Raw genomic sequence first — 17333 nt, 5'->3', positions numbered from 1 at the left:
CATTGGGTGGGTCACTTAGCATGTCTGGGCCGCTGTTCCTCCTCTATAAAATGGAGATTCCATTGCCCTACCACACTGGGTGTTGAGGATAAATACATTGAACACTGAAACACTCCCACACTACAGTAATGGGGACCAGATAAGAACCAGATTGCTTGGGTGTGTTGGCTAGTACATTCTTACTCAACAAAACGAAGTAAGCCAGTTTTTAGTAATCTGAAAATGTTGCCTTTAATCTGTACGAGCAATATACAAAAATCCATTCTCCTAGTTCATGGCACGTCTTTGCAGCTTCTATTGCACCAAGTATTAAATTAAAAGAGACAGACATTTGGTTTGACAGGGCAGGAGCCCCACAGAGCACTCTGAAGTAGGAAGGGAGAGAAGAGAAGATCCCTACTCAGTTTCAACAGAATCCAAGGGAAATTAGGGACATCTGGAGCATTACTATGGATGCAAATGCTACAGGTCATGTGACTCTTCTAATAGTCAGGCACTGCAGATGAGGTAAGACCATTGGTAAGTCAACAGATGGATTGAATGCCCTCCAGGGAGGGTTAAGGTATCACCAGAAAGGAACTAGAATTAGTGCACAGTTAAAGATAGGGGAAGCCTCCCTGCCACTTACTCAGACCCAAGCCTGCTTTTGTTACCATGTGCAACCTCCAGCCAAGTGTTTACTTTCAATGCCATTTAACTGCTATGGGGGTATTTTCTCTTTACGTTTACTGGAGGAAGGTATTGGACTGGTAGCATTAAAGAACAATTGACCACATGCTCAACCGGCATAGTTTGGCAATAATTGCTTGTCTACACTTAGTGCTGTAGTGCATAATGAAGATAGGAGAGTTTCCCCATTGGCATAGGTACTCCACTTCCCCAAGAGGCAGTAGCTATGTTGATGGGAGAAGCCCATAGCATGGTCTACAGTGGGGGTTAGGTCAGTATAACTAGCAACAGTTATACAGACATAGGCTTGGTTTACATTACCAATTTAACTCCATTAAAGTCAGTGGAGTTATGCAAGTTTCCACCTGCTGAGCTAACCCTCTATTCAAATAGGTATATCACAAGGAGCAGCGGCAGTAAAAGCTTCTGACAACGTTTGCTAAACTTCTCTTGAAGGAGCACCTCTCAGACTTCAAAGGAATCAATATTCATTCAGTCTCAGGCCTCAAAGTGCCCATGATGATAGCATCTTTCTAGCAGGACTCAAACGTATTCATTTCACCTAAGCCACTAAACTACCATTGGTAAAGCTGTATCTGCATCCAGAGAGATCTAGAGTTTGAAGTCTCCATATACCACTGCCTATCCTGAGCTATTTAAGTCCCATTCTAGCATTAAGCCCAATGAGTTTTGTACTAAGTAGCCACCTTGATAAAACCAGAGGATTCTCAAGCTGCAGGCTTCTTGGGATGGAGAAAGTGTCTGCTACATGGGTGGGAACTGACCCTAATGTAAAATGGCAAGGGAAAAAATTGCTGAGCTCATCACCCCACTGCAAAGACACCCAATGCCATGTAGCACAGTTAGCTCCATACCAAAGAGCTCGACAATAAAAGCTGTAAGGGAATGAATTGGACTCATTCTCTGCTCATTTTCCTGATGATCTTCTCCCTGTAAAGGCTATTCACAGCCTGCCACTTAGAGGACAACTGCCAAATCTCGTTTAGCCAACAGGCACAAAAGGAAGTTCCTGGAGGAACAAAGTACAGGGAACTCCCTCTGTCAGAGATGTTCTAGATTTTAAAGGGAGGAGAATTTCCATCAGCCAGACCAGAGAGTCTGTACCACAGAGGGCAGGAGAGTTTGGGACCCTCAACTACTACAGGCTGGATTTCTTGGCACAGCTTGCTGGAGTGAAGTTGAGTGCTTTAACAAGACAATCAGCCCAGTGCAGCTTGTTTAATTCATTTACACTTACAAATGAAAGCATTTTCTATTGCATATTCCGTTTCAGGTACCATAGTTAAGTATCTGAATGTATGATCACTCTTCCCCTCCCACTAAAGATCTGATAGCACTGCATGAAAAAGCCAGCCCAGTGAATCTCTTCAAGAACAAGGTTGGAATTGCAGGGTCAATGATGGAGGAAGCTTCTGTGCTTATGGTAGAAGCTATATTTTCTTTCCGAACCACTTCCTCCCTACTCCTCATCCAGAATCGGATGGACAAACAATCCTCTAATCAGCTCTGACTCAAGAAAAAGCTACATGATTCACAAAGAATATCAAGAATCCAAATCCTAGTTATACAGCTGACGAACCAGCATTGTCACTTCAGCTCAGACATTTGTCTAGTCACTTACAGAAGCAGGCTCTCCTCCCTATATCAAAACATAGTGGGGCTAAGCAAGGAGGCAACCTCTTAGTGACCTGTAGATACAACCTTGCTAAAGCATTTTCCCCACTGCTGTAAATACCTTTTATTTGCTGCTGGTTAAGTGACATGCCCTTTGTCAGATTCACTTTTTAGCTCCCCCCCAACCTCACTAGCAATCAGAGCAGCAAAGTGCAAAGTTGCTAGGTGTTAGTAATCACTTCTGGAGTCTGTAGCCTAGTTGGAACAATGACTTCCAAAACTTGGACTGATCTGCCAGTAATGTACCTCCTGACCGGTTAGATGCAGCGTCACATCTCTCTAAGCAGAAGGGCTACTTTTCATTATATTTACTACCACCAAGTGGCTTTTTAAACTCTAAGGTCAGAGTTCACAGTTTTACTTTTCTACTGCAACCTTTAATATTGCTGGCATGCCAAATAGAGCACCATTTCTTCTAGTGCTTCAAATGTTACTAATATACAGTAAGAGGAAACGAAGAACCACTTAAGAGATTTGCCAATTAAGCTAAAAGGACATGTGTATCTTTCACGTCTATACATGTAGGATGATTAAGACATCTAGGATCACTTTTCAAACTCAAACATTCTGCTTAGACTTTATTCTGAGTAAGGGGCTTCCCCCCCCATCCTTCACTTTTTAAACTTAACTCTTGATGCAGGTCCAAACACTTAAGTGATGTCCAATGCTCCAACCCATCAAATTAAGAACTATGGAGTTTGGCCCTATTTTGGACTCTAGTGCTGAATGCTCAGGAGCAAGGTCGAGGATGGTCCAAACACCAGCACATCTTTGTTACTATACAATAGCAATCTTACACCTGCTTATGGTAAAAGATTATCTTCTTAAACCTCACCAGATTGGGTGAATCCACTCGGCAACGTAGGGAATACATTGGCATCCCCCTGCTATTATTGGAGCAGCATTGTCAGAAGGGGAACTCAGTTGCCAGCAGATCAGAGCATCTCCAGACTTAAGAGTTCACCCTCTCTGTGCAAAAAACACAAGCATAGACCCAACCATCCCCATCTCCCTGCATTTTCCCATCTCCTCTAATAGTTAGCAGCATTTAGCATCTGGCTTAGTGCAAAAAAAGCAAGAGCAGCTCTATCTGGACTATAACTTGCTATCAAGTTACAAGTGGAGAGGGAAAGATATCTAACATGTCTGGTATAGCATTTGGCTGATTTAGCTTTGAAAGGGATTTGGGAATTTTGTCCTAATCTATTTTAATTTAAATAGAGAAAGAAAAGTTCCTGAGTTGGGAGCAGTTAAAATGTTCCTGCACAGTAATTTAAAATAACAGCTCTTCCATGCTTGAGCTTTGTAAAATGTAGTCAGAGTTAACTTAAGTAATATTGTGAGATCTCCAAGCAAAATTCACACAAGGTGTGTTGGGTGATGGATCAAGGTTGAATAGACTCCGTTTCAGGAATAGTAAAAACAAGTGTCGGCATTTTCACTTTGCTTAACCTTGATTGCCCAGCTCTCACAAGCTTGGCTGATGCTCTTTAGTGTTACTGAAGAGTTGTTCTTCCCACAGCTGGAGAACCAAAGAGAACCCCACGGAAACATTGTTTAAAAATAGAAGGGTGTTGGGGAATCTGCTTTGAAGATGGTTTTGTCTGAAAGCTCAGTGCCCTTTCTATCAGTCTTATTTGCCATTCACATATTCCATCAAAGAACCCACAATACTATCAGTCATATGTTCAGAGCTGCAAGGGTCTTCACCAGGGTGACTTGCGTATCCGAGTCCGTCTCACTCCTGTTGTTGTCTGCATTGTTACTCCTGTTGGCCAGGACTTTCTGCCGGTGCCTTTCTTCCTGCCTCCTCTTCTTCTCTAGCCGCTGCTGCTCCTTCCTTTGTTTATTGGATACCTTAAAAGGGAAGAGTCCAACAATAAATACACTTTCAAACACCCATAGGTAGGGCCCTACCAAATTCATAGTCCATTTTGGTCAATTTCACAGACATAGGATTTTTAAAATCATAAATGTCATGATTTCAGCTATTTACATCTGAAATGTCACAGTGTTGTAGTTGTAGGGGTCCTGACCCAAAAAGGAGTTGTGGGGGAGGTCACAAGGCTATTGTAGAGGGGGTTGTGGTATTACGACCCTGACTTCTGCGCTGCCGCCTGCAGAGCTGGGCCCTGAGCCAGCAGCCGCCGCTCTCCAGCCGCCCAGCTCTGCAGGCAGCAGTGCAGAAGTCAGGGTGGCAACATCAGACCAGGCCACCCTTACTCTGTGCTGCTGCTGGCAATGGCTCTGCCTTCAGAGCCGGGTTCCCGGCCAGCAGCCGCCGCTCTCTGGCTGCCCAGCTCCGAAGGCAGTGCAGAAGGGTGGCAATATTGCACCTCCCCTAAAATAACCTTGTGACACCCCCCACCTGCAACTCCCCTTTGGGTCAGGACCCCCGATTTGAGAAACACTGGTCTCCCCCATGCAATCTGCATAGTATAGGGTAAAAGCACACAAGATCGGATTTCATGGAGGGAGACCAGATTTCATGGTCCGTGATGCGTTTTTCATGGCTGTGAATTTGGTAGGATCCTACCCATACGCCCTACTCAAGACAGAGGAATATGCTGTTCTATAGCACAGGGAGGAAAACAGGATGGTATTAAAGCACAAGGCTACAAACCAGAGGCCTGAATGTACACACATAGGCACTCTCCCAGGACTTTAGCATCTTCTCATTTGAGAAACAAGAGGCCACATGTTAGTGTAACATTCTTGTTCCCCTTCGTCAGAAGAGCATGGCCTGACACAGATCAGATCCCAGCAGTACAGCTAGCAAGTTCAGGGAGTGCATTTCTTGCAGCGATACAGTAAGTTTGTATACATGGGCAAAATGTTTCCAGGATTAAACCTTAATCAAGTTCACCAGAATGTCACAGTTCCACTGAACCTGCAGCTGACCTGCTCCCAGCCCTCCAAATAGATACCTTTGGGAAATGTTTTTTGTTGGTTTGATTCTCTTCATCTGGACTAGCCTGTGTCTTGTTGTTTTTTGTTCCATCCTGATGCAACCCCTGATTTCCAAATATTCTGGTGCCACTTCCATTCTCCTTCCACAAGGCTGAGCTCTGTGACTTCTGACCTTTGGCCTGGGTCTCACATTCCTCTTCAGAATCTATCAAGGGAATAGATTTCACTCAGACACTATACAATCCATCTCTTGGTTACAGAATGTCACTGGGTTCCCAGTGGGCTTTCTGCAAGGCTTTAATTTAAGAAAGTGGCATATACTGCTTAAACCACTTAGCTAGTTATGGGGCTGCTCATGGTAACCAATTTATGGAGCCCACACTTTTTTTTTTTGGGAACCCTCAAATTTCACACCCGTTGCATGGTTCAAAAGAGGACCATATATATATACACACAAGAATGTACTTGATCCTTGTTGCCTTTTAGTAGCATGCTTTTATTAACTTTGTGGTGAAAATATCCTCAAATATACCTAAAAGTCTCAGGTGGAGGGACACCAGAGGCCTGAGTGCAATAGCAGGTTTAGAATAGATTAGAATCAATGCGATCAATTAGTAAACACTGAAAATCCATTTATCTGAGGGACTGAATAGCATCAGTAATCTGAAGTGGAGCCTTATGACTGTTATGTCATCAGCACAAACCCAGCGCAGGTTGGTTGGGACTAGCTGCTCAGTGTCCTGGATGAAATCAGTTGGTGGGCTCACTCAAGTTTCTAGCATAGTCACTGAAACCAGCTTCATAGATGGCCCCACCCTGGAAGCCTCAGCTGAGTCACCAAGCATTGATCAGAGTAGAAATTTAATCTTATCCCCTCACAGGTGATCCTTTCAAGCTGGGGCTGAGGCACCCTGGTGGGACATGCGAGGAGAAGCTTGCACTGCTACTGCCAGTGCTACGCATGTCATGTGGATAAGGAGAAAACCTTTGTCTCCAGTGCCCTCCTGCCAGCATTTCTCAGAAACACAAGAGTATTTAAAAAATCCTCCATTTACTTACAGATTCTTTTCACTTCATTCACTTGGAGAATGCCAAATATTGCAGAGTCAATATCATAGTTCTTCACTTCCAGAATCTGGACGATTAAATCAACATCCTAGCCGCAAATAGAGATATTAATATGTGGGATAGATTTGAACCCCTCAGACCTGTTAAACAATTATCTACATGTTCTAGCTAAAAGCAAATCTTGGTTGGGAAATTCTTATAAATTTACACCGTTCTAGTTTTCAGTAGGGCAGAGTAAGTGACAAATCTGATTTAAACTCAGCAGCCGAATCCAAAAACTCTGACTGCACAGTCAAGCAGACGAGTGCTGATGTGCTAAGGTATAGCCCGCATGATCTAAGCACTTCAGAGTACTGGAGAATCCCTGTTCTGTCTGTATGTACCCCAGCACTATGGAGCCCAATTCTTGGTCTGCCCCTAGGAGCTACTACAATACAGATAATAATCTACAGGGACAGTATGGCTACTAATTACAGCTATTTAACAACGATGGCCAAAGTGACTAGGGATTTTGGGTGCCCACTTTACAATACCTTAAAGGGCCTGAATTTCAGCGAATGGGTTCTCGGCACTCTCTGAAAATCTGGCACCTTCAAGGGGCCTCAAGCTGAACACCCAAAAAAAAAAAATCCGGTCATTCCTGAAATACTTCACCTGTAGCTAATATATGGGTAGCATGACGCGTGTCCCTTGAAAGTCCTGACCAGCGATTTGCAGCTCTGGTGCTGAAACTGCTCAGCAGCACCAGCCCATGACCCATTTGCAGGTCAACTTTGATGTAATAAGAGGCGCCCTCCATTGAGTGCATCACTCAGAAATGAAGATTAGACAAAATACTGACCGAACACCCAGTTGCATTACAGACTTTTTGTACAGCATCTTCCACTTCATCCTCTAACTCCTCTTCAGATTCAGCCTTCTGTGGCCTGATTTTCTCCCTCTTATTAGATTCATTTTTACACAGCATCTGCAATGACAAGGAAACCATGAAAAGTACCAGCACGGGTCAAATCAGGGTCCCCTAGCATATGAAGATACGGTCATTTCAAGACATGACAAAAGGAAATCTAGTGCTAACCACTGAACTTGGCTAGAGAATTAAATGCCTTTGCCTGGAATGTCCTTTATTAAAAACAAACAAACACACACCCCACAAACTGGATAATTTTCCATTGTCATTTCCACTGTTGCCCGAGTCTTGCATTATACGGTGAAAAGCTTCTGATGCTGTAGGATTATGTATAGCAAGCAGACTTCAAGTACTTACCCTCACTTAGAAGGTGCATCTTGTAAAACTGAATGCACAGTGACTCCGGGACAACACACTCTAACCCTCCATAGTTAATGAGGGACAGAGATGGCTCTAGGGTAAGGCTGTTTCACCTTCATCTCCCCCCCCGGTTTTTTACATTGGAGGTGCACGCACATCACGTGTTTACATGATTCAAGGACATTTGGGCACTCTGCACTGATCAGAGCCAGGACTAGAATTCAGTAGCATCCTAGTCCTGTAAATGTAGAAACTTTCTCCAACAGCCTGCTAAGTGGACATCACCAGCTATAACAACTGGGGGACATTTTTTACACCCCAATGCTCAACGCCAACACCGTCAATGAGAGGGTGCCGCATGCACGCGCACACACCATCGAAGACCATCACTTCTGACACAGTCAATCAAATCGAGCAGGCAGATCCCGGAGACCCAGACTCTAGTTTGATGCCCACACCAGACCAGAGGAGATTGTTCTGTCATCACCGACCTCTGTTTGAAGATGTGTGGGGGCTTCAGAGTTGTCATTTATTCTCCGCACGCTATCGTAGTGCTCGCCATACCGATAGGCGATGTGCAGTTCCCTTGCGTTGCTTTTATCCGTGCCTCGAATCTGAGGAACATGGAGAGATTCCCAAAGAGGCCTTGAATTTGAATCAACTTTACATTCTGAAGAGCATTTGATTTTTTTTTTTTTCTTTTAATCAAGCAGTGCTCAAGACCAATACAAAACATTGACCTAGGAAACTACCTAGATAGCTAAGACCTTTAACTAAGGAACATTTAGGCAGTAGTCCAGATGTACTTAAAATAATATCTATAATATGCAAGCTCTAGTACTAGGAAGCCATATCAGCTGCTTGATTCTTACGACTTTAGAAATGCAGTGCTGGTCAATTTTTGCTCTTTACTACTACAGCAGGCCTAGAAATTAAAGAAAACGAAAGTTCTCATTTGTGCCAGCCAAAGCTTAGCAATATCTGTAGAAAAGACACCTAGCCTGGGAATTAGCTGCTTCTAGGGATGTAACAGCTGCTAGAATAACTCAAGCTCTAAATATAGGAAGGCACCCTGATATTTTAAGTTACTTAAACTTTTTTACATAAGAGGTTTAAGATCCCAACTCTGAAATGGAATGCAGAGAATTAAATCCATTTTCATAACCAAATATTTATAAGTCAGCTCCTCCTTTACTTACTTGCCAAATCAGATGACCAATACCCAAAGCAGCACAAAGAACGCTCGCTCCTCCATGTTTCTGAAAGCAACTAAGGGTATGTCTACACTACAAAAATGTCGATTTTAGAGAAGTCGATTTTTAGAAACAGATTATACAGTCAATTGCGTATGTCCACACTAAGCGCATTAAGTCGGCGAAGTGCATCCTCACTACAGCGGCTGGCATCAACTTACAGAGCAGTGCACTGTGGGTAGCTATCCCACAGTTCTCGCAGTCTCCACCACCCATTGGAATTCTGGGTTAAGCTCCCAATGCCTGATGGGGCAAAAACATTATCGCGGGTAGTTTTGGGTACATGTCGTCAGGCCCCCCTCCCATCCTCCCTCTGTGAGGGCAATGGCAGACAATCGTTTCACGCCTTTTTTCCTGGGTTACCCATGCAGACGCCATACCACAGCAAGCATGGAGCCTGCTCAGCTCACTGTACGTCCCCTGGGTGCTGCTGGCAGACACGGTACTGCATTGCTACACAGCAGCAACTCCTTGCCTTCGCGACAGACAGTGTAGTAGGACCGACAACATTGCCAGGAGCACCCAGGAGACGTACAGACCTTGGTGAGGTCGAGCAGGGGCACCTGGACAGACATGGCTATCCTCCTCTTAGAGCACCGAATGGGAGCCAGATACTCCAGGTCATTCTCTTCTTTAAGTTTCATCTCATGGAGACTCAGTCCTGCCTGGAATATCATGTGAGCTGGAGGCTTCTGCCTCAGCCTGCTCTCCCAGCTGGTAGCACCGTGCGGTCACGCCTACCCCTTGCTCCCATGGCTCATGAAGCCTGGACAGTAGTAAGGAGCAGTTCAACTATAGGCTGAGCAAGTGCAGAATGGTGGTAGAATGTGCATTTGGACATTTAAAAGCTCACTGGCGCTGTTTGCTGAGTAGGTCAGACCTCAGCGCAACCAACATTTCCATTGTTATTGCTGCTTGCTGTGTGCTCCATAATATCTGTGAGAGTAAGGGGGAGACGTTTATGGCGGTTAAGGTGCTAATTTGTACTGGAAATAGACCTTGTTAGGGAGAGCACCTTAAACCAAAGGAGAATGGCAATGGCATCATTAGGCACAAAGCAAACCCTGTAACTCCATGTGTAATATGCATCTCAAAAAGCATTTTTTCCAAATAAATCAAGAGGGCTGATCCAAACCCCAACGGTGTCAATGGAAAGATGTCCAGTGACTTCACTAGGCTTTAGAGCAGACCAAAAATGATTGAGAAATAAGTAGAGTGGGACGCGTTGAATACTTTCTCTACCAGGATTTTCTCAGGTTGGTTGCTTTGTGCTTAAGATGTCTCTCTTACAAGTCAACCCCCATCTGTTCTATTGCTGAGACCAAGGGCTCAAGTGAAGCATATAAAATAAACTCCCCTAAAGACATCTCTCTGAGGCACAATGGCCGTTGTAGGGAGAGATCTACACAGCTGCCCCAATATACTTGTTCTGTGGTAGGGGACTTCCATCACTGGGGCTGTCAACTAGCACCTTTCATCAGCACTACATTCAGTCACACAAGACAAGGAATCTCATCATAACCCCTGTAGTGAGGGCACTGAAAATGGTCATTGAATGAGGGAACACTCAGGCAGTAATTGTTGAGGTGATACATGATGTACTGATAAGAGTGAGCATATCAACTTGCACAACCAGCTCAAAACAATAACCTGAGTAACCTCTCCATGAGCTCCTGCATAGTGGTTGCCTCTACATGCTCTGAGAAGCCAAGTACAATAGAACCTCAGAGTTACAAACATCTCGGGAACAGAGGTTGTTCCTAACTCTGAACAAAACATTATGGTTCTTTCAAAAGTTTACAACTGAATATTGACTTAACACAGCTTTAAGACTTTATTATGCAGAAGAACAATGCTGCTTTTTTTTTTTTTTTTTTTTTTTTTAAGTATTTTACATTTAACACAGCACTGTACCGTGTTTGTTTGTTTTATGTGGTCTCTCCTGCTGCATGACTGTGTACTTCCGGTTACAAATGAGGGGTATGGTTGACTGGTCAGCTCATAACTCTGAGGTTCTACCACAGCTGAGCATTATTCTTGCTGGATTCGTAACTAGCTAATTTAGCATAATAGTAGAATGCTTTTTCTTTAGTATATGTGGGTTAGCTACCTAACTGTCATCGAAACTCTCTAAATGCACCTTTCTACTTCTGAAATCCATCCAACAGTTTACTTTACAGCATGCTGGAGTGCATTTAAAATGCCAATTAGACCTTCCAATTTATAACTTCTCTGACTCTGCAGTAGACCTAATCTATGCATTTTGTTGTACTATTTGTAAAGGAGGGCTACTCCTTTACCTCCACCTCACTAAAGCACAGACATACAGATGAATGATCCAGGACTGAAGATCCACACTCACATGCTGCTCCTCTGAATACAGAGGGGGAAGGTTCAGTATGGATTCATTCACTATGAGAATCCATACAGATAGCTCATTCTTCTGTCATCTCAGACTTTGCCAACCTCCCAAGGGAACTGTTTAACAGATATGCTTGCTGTTGCATTACAGAGGATTGAGGCAAGCTAACAAAGAGCTCTCTCAAACATCTCAGTCCCTGCATAGTCCACGTTCTTATGCTGGTGACATTTACCTGAATGTCATTCAAAATACCACTAGCAAACACACAGTACATGGTAGATCCTAACAATTCACTGATTTCAGTAAAACAGCAATGTAAAGCAGCAGTAGCTTTCAAAGCAGTTCAGTAGGACACAAATCTTAGGAAATACATAGAGAATTCACACAGGGGATCAACCCAACTGATTTCTGCACATCCCAGAAGTTCTACATCCATGTAGCTAAACCAATACTGCTTTGGCCAGTGCTAATTTGTCCTGCAGAGTTACTGCAAGAAGTTTATGGTTCTATCCACTCCATGTCACCCACAAAAACACTAACTCAGTCTGCACTTCTCCAAAACACCAACTAATGGAGCTTCACACACAACAGGCATCAAAGGGCCCTGCCACACCAACTCCTACATTAGGATGACAGCCTTACCACACTTATTTTCTAACTCCTAAAGCATGTCAGCACCAAGAACCTTCCCCAACCTTAACTCAATCTAATATCAAAACACATTCTACACATACGCCTAATCCTCAGGTGATGTAAGTCTCACTCAATGGAGATGTCAGTTTACACAAGACGATCTGGCCTGACATGCTTAAGTTTCAGATGTTCAATCGCTATTTATTAGCCAAAATTAGAGTGTCTTATCCCGCTCCTCCTTGCTTACATTTTGGGAGAAACTTTGCAGGAGGGAGGAGGGAAGCAAAGAGCCACTCAGCATCATTCCAAAACCCAGCCAAGAGTAATTTGAAAAAGAAACATCAGACATCAGCAAATTTAACACCATCTGTATTAGTCAGCATGAAGCCAGGCCAAGGTAAGAAAGTTCAGCGTTGATTCTTACCTGCCACAGAGGGGCATTGAGCTGATGAATAACCACATTCATTTGATTGTTCCTTGCAAATGCCACAATAGCATCATTGCCAGCAAATGTACCAGGCTTCGCCAAATTGGCAACTAAAAAAAAAAAAATTCAAAATGGATGCAGAAAAGGTTAGAGATTTGAATTTCACATCTACAGAAACACTGGTGGTGAAAGAGAACCACACCTCAGCAACAAGCCTGACAGACAAATGTGATTATTTATGTTGGAATTTGGCCATAACAAAGATCAGGAGGGTCTTTAATCACCATAGAAAATGCTTCTACCACAACAGTCTTCCCTAACACATGTGAGGTTGTCAGCTCAGCAGTAACTCAGAAAGAAGCATGCCATGTAACGAGTCACTAAAACAGTTTCCTGTATCACCTGTGTGTTAGGGCCTGTCTACACAACTCGCTGGATCAGCGGGCAGCGTTCGATCCAGCAGGGGTCGATTTAGACGTGGTAAATCAACCACTGTGCACTCTCCCATAGACTCCGGTACTCCACCAGAATGAGATGCACAAGTGCAGTCGACAGGAGAGCGTCAGCTGCGAAGACACCGTGGTACGTAGATCTAAGTACGTCGACTTCAGCTACGCTATTCACATAGCTGAGGTTGTGTATCTTAGATCGGCCCCAAGCAGTAGTGTAGGCAAGCCCTTACTTAAGGGTTTCTCCAGGCTCGTATAGCAAAGTCTAAATAAGGCTCTGTTTTTGCTCTTACGTAGAGTTAGCATTATATAATGTTATACAGCAAGGCTTCCACTTAATCTGAAGTCCTACTAAAACCAAGCAGTTTAGGGTGAGATTTTCAAAGGAACCCAAAGAGTTGGGCACTCACTCACTGAAATTCAATGGGAGTTGGGTACCTAACTCACTTACAGTGGGTCTACATTGCAGCTGCATGGCGAAATTCCCAACTCGGGTAGACATAGGTGTGCTAGCTCTGATCAAGCAAGCACCTTAAAAATAGCAGTGTGGCGATGAAAGCACAAGCAGCGGCTTGGGCTAGCTGCCTGAGTACAACCCAGTCCAAGATCCTAGGTACATATGTGGGCAGCTAACCTAAGCCACCACCCAGGCCACTGCAGCCACACATACATCTACCCAACCTGGGAATTATACCTCAGTGCTACAGTGTAGATATACCCTTAGGCTTCTTTGCCTCTCCAAACTGCTCCCGTATTTGTCCACATACCAAGACCAATTAGCAGCTCGCCTTCCTGGCTAGCCTCCCACCCTCCCCTAAAGCCTTGTTGGTGGAAAACTCTTGTGTCTACAAATTGCATCTGAAGAATGAATAGCTACTCTAAGGTAGCTTTGGGTTGGGAAAATGGAAGGGCGAGAGGTTTAGCTAAGGGATTAATTACACAATAACTCCTTCTGCCAGGATCCTACAGTTTCCATACCATGTCTCTCAAAGGGAACATCATCCTCCACAAAAGGTTCAAAATCTTCCCTCTGCTTTATCATGTAATCCACTGTTTCCTGGCGGTATTTGAGGTGGTTTCTGGAGTGCCCCTCAAGCTGGTCACCAAGGGCCCGGAACAAACAGTTGCTGTAGAAAGACAACACTTCAGAATAGTCTGTTTGCCATGTATTTAACATTGGTGAAAGGTATCTGATTAATGCTGAAATCTGTGATTTACATATAGGAACAGTGCAGTCATGGCAGCAGGAAAGTAAGCTTCCCTGCACGTCATGCCTGTAGTGAGATGAGCACAACCTCCATGTTCACTCAGCATCTCTACTGAAACTGTAAGTGTTTACCTACTAGCAGCAAGAGTGTACTGCTTTTACTGAATTAGTCACCTATCCGCTAAGAACAAGATAGAAAACCACTGACTCATGGGCCAACAACTGTCCTTGAAATCAGGGGGATTTGGGCACCTAATTCCTTTAAATCGCTTCAAAAATCCCAGCCAAGACAAAGGATGGGATGCTACAAAGAGCAAGTTATTGAATAGCGACACTTTCCACACAGTCAACTATTCTGTTATCCCTTAATGCAGTAGTCACCCCCTACCCGAAGGGTTAACTATAGGTATATTTTAAAGAATTGGGATGTTCTCTAACATGATAATCTCTTCAAGGGGTTGAGTCATTCAACCTGCCCTCCTCAATCAAGTATATATAGTGACATTGTGTCTTTAGCATATATATGTATAAGTTACAAAAACTGGATTATTTATCAGGTGAGAGAGCATTCAACTGCTATTCAAAATACAGGTAACAAGACTGATGGGAACATATCAGAGATTAAAAAGTTAATGACACACCTAACAGGCACAGGCCAATGTAAAATATGAGGGTCAGTCCACCATTGAGAGCCTAATGTCCAGCTGCTGGAACAGAAAATGGGACTGAGATTCCCAACACTGTGATGTCCTGGGACCCTGGTTCAGGGGCCTCCATCTTCCAGATCTGCCTTTAGCCAATAAAAATAATTTGATAAATTTGATAGGCTGCCCTCCCCAGACAAAGGACTCCTGTAGACACTAGAAGGAACGCACGCTCTCCCAACCTCTACCCCTGTGCTTCTGATTTTTGAGGTGTCTCCACACTTGTACCTCTGCCTCAGCTTGGATTCTGGGGGGTCTCTCCCCTTTCGATCAACTCCATTCCTTGCCTCTGCTGCAGCTCAAAGCTTTCTAAAAAAAAACTCAAAAAACTGGCAAGAATCTTATCAGTTTCACAGTTGCAATACTGTCCTCTCCTCTTGTCATCAAGTGGATAGACTACTACCTCTAGTTCTACAAGGCAACCTACACGCACCCTCACTTAGTCCTCAGCCCCTATATGTGCTGCATTAACACTTCCTACAAAGCTGCAGAATTGAAGCAAGTCCAAGTAATTTTCAGTATTGTTTTTGGAGAGTACAGGAACCACTAGGTTCATGTTAAAACAAGGCAGCGTCCTTGTGGCACCTTAGAGACTAACACATTTATTTGGGCATAAGCTGTCGTGGGCTAAAACCAACTTAATCAGATGCAAACTTATGCCCAAATAAATCTGTTAGTCCCTAAGGTGCCACACGGTCTCCTCGTTGTTTTTGCTGATACGGACTAACAGGGCGACCCCTCTGAAACCTAGGTCCGTGCTGAGGCACATGGGCGGCGCGAGTGCTGTGAACCTGGATCAGGGAAGCCAGCGCGTGTGGTGCAGAGGAGCTGGAGGGTGGGGTCAGGCTGCCAGGGGTGGGTGAGGGGGCTGGTACCTGGGTCAAGGGCCGTGTGCCCAGGACAGCAGGAGCCGGCGGCCTGGGCTGCACCCCAGGGCAGCGTGCCCAGCGCAGGCGGGCACAGCTGGGTGCCCGGGCAGGGGGCGTGGCGCAGCGGAGGGCACGGGGGGGGGCGTAGTGCGCGAGGGGGCCCGGCAGGGGGGCGTGGCCTCGCCTCCGCGCGCTCACCCGTCGCCCGGCACCTCGCGCAGCTTGAGGCCCAGCGCCTGCAGCTGGTTGCCGAAGCTAACGAACTCCTGGGCCGCGCCGCCGCCGCCGCCCTCCGGGGGGGCCCGGTTCCTGCGCTCCTTGGCCAGCGCCCGGCGGGCCGCCCGCTCGTCCCGCTTCCGCTCCGTCTCCGCCTTCTTGCCCCCGCCGCCGGGCCGCGCCTTGGCCGCCTGCCTGCGGGACATGACCCGGCTGCTGCCCCAAGCCCCCAACGCTACACCGGCTGCTGTGCGGCCTGCGCCGGAACCCCGCCTCCCTGGCCGGCTTCGTCCCGCCTCTGTCACGTGACGGCCTTTCTACCGCTAGGGCCATAGAGCGTGCCCAAGACGGGCCAGAGCGGCTCCTACTCAACCGTGGTCAATGGGGTCCGCCATCTTCAGGAGGCTGACCCGGGAGAGAGGACAGGAGGCTGAGTTTGGGGGAAAGGAAGAGGCTGAGCCTGGTGCGGAGGAGTGGAGGGGGGAAACTAGGGAAAGGGATGCTAAGCCTCAGAGATCAAGGGGGGCCTGAGCCTTGGGGGTAGGAGGCGCAGAAGCTGAGCCTGGGGGAATGTGGGGAGAGAAGTGGGAGAGGAGGGCTGAACTTGGGAAAGGAGGAAGGGAAATGTGAGCCTGGGTCTGGGGAGAAGGGGAGACTGAGCCTGATTGGTGTGACAAGAGTGGAAGGAAGAAATTGTGCAGAGAGGAAGGGGTGGGGGATGCTGAGCCTGATTGGGGTGGGTGGGAAGGGGAATGGAAATCAAAATAATTTAATATCATTATTCATTAATCCTTTATCTTCTTGAAGGAAAGAATTTCAAATCCACTCGCTTCTTTCACTCTTAGACGCTACTGGGCCTCTTTTCACAGGAGTCCATCTGCCTGGCCAGACTGTAGATAAGGGCTCTTGATGCAAGCCTTTGTCCACTGCACCTCCCTTTGCTGCTCTAGATATCCATAGTTGCTACCTGCTTTGATACCTTTTCTCAGGTGGGTGTTGGAGTTCTTCCCTTCCTGATCTCCTTTTGCAGCTATGATCATATAGCATGAACCACTTTGGAGACCTGGCTATCAGCCTCTACTTCATCCCTAAAATATTGCCACAAAGCATAGTTTGGTAGAATAACAGATTAATGAAATCCATGTGAGAGAGAGACTTGAATGCAAACTGTCCATGAGATGGCAGCAGAATAACACAGTTTGTGGTGTGATCCCATGATACTGGTGCTGGGAACATAGGGCTGTTAAGAGTTAGATCCAGGGTGTGAGATGAGAGTTGTGGATTAGCGGAGTTGGTATGGAGGTAAATACAAAGTCCCACATTAAGAATTTCATTTCTACCAGTAAAATGCTGTTTATCATCATCATGCTCAATGAGCAGCTTGTTTCAATGGGCTGTGAATCAGGCCCTTAATGCAGCAGCAGCAGCAGCTTTAGTTAATAACAATAGAACACCGCATTTTAGGACCAGCTTTTTCAGGTAGCTATTTTACACCTGAACAACTCCCAAAACATGTGCACAAGTTGGCTAAGTATGAAATTGTACCTTGAAAATCCCTTCTTATATGTTTTACAAATATTAACTAAACTTCACAGTACCTA

General features: G+C 45.3%; 1 protein-coding gene across 2 annotated transcripts; it reads right to left on the bottom strand.

Annotated features, from left to right (window-relative positions):
• Nucleotides 1–205: 205 nt before the first annotated feature.
• On the bottom strand, nt 206–16015 carry OTUD3 (OTU deubiquitinase 3). Of its 2 annotated transcripts, XM_073317061.1 has the most exons (8): nt 15715–16015; nt 13715–13863; nt 12285–12397; nt 8104–8226; nt 7184–7309; nt 6334–6430; nt 5292–5479; nt 206–4221 (listed from the first exon to the last, which is right to left on the bottom strand). In XM_073317061.1, the coding sequence occupies exons 1-8, from the start codon at nt 15936–15938 to the stop codon at nt 4045–4047; spliced, it is 1197 nt and encodes a 398-aa protein (XP_073173162.1). In that variant the 5' UTR covers nt 15939–16015; the 3' UTR covers nt 206–4044. The 2 variants fall into 2 exon arrangements, with proteins under 2 accessions (XP_073173162.1, XP_073173163.1); XM_073317062.1 differs by lacking the exon at nt 8104–8226.
• Between the last annotated feature and the right edge of the window lie 1318 nt (nt 16016–17333).

The sequence above is a fragment of the Lepidochelys kempii genome, chromosome 18 (genome assembly GCF_965140265.1).
Source record: "Lepidochelys kempii isolate rLepKem1 chromosome 18, rLepKem1.hap2, whole genome shotgun sequence".
NCBI lineage: Eukaryota > Metazoa > Chordata > Testudines > Cheloniidae > Lepidochelys > Lepidochelys kempii.
This window is presented reverse-complemented; position numbering and strand designations above follow the sequence as displayed.

What these genes read in the sequence shown, in the direction of transcription:
- OTUD3 (XM_073317061.1), bottom strand. Translation starts at nt 15,938, where the DNA reads ATGTCCCGCAGGCAGGCGGCCAAGGCGCGGCCCGGCGGCGGGGGCAAG. An exon ending in CCACACATCTTCAAACAGAG is followed by an intron (nt 7,310 to 8,103) that starts GTCGGTGATGAC and finishes TTGTCATTGCAG; the next exon opens with ATGCTGTGTAAAAATGAATC. An exon ending in ACAAAAAACATTTCCCAAAG is followed by an intron (nt 4,222 to 5,291) that starts GTATCTATTTGG and finishes TTCCCTTTTAAG; the next exon opens with GTATCCAATAAACAAAGGAA.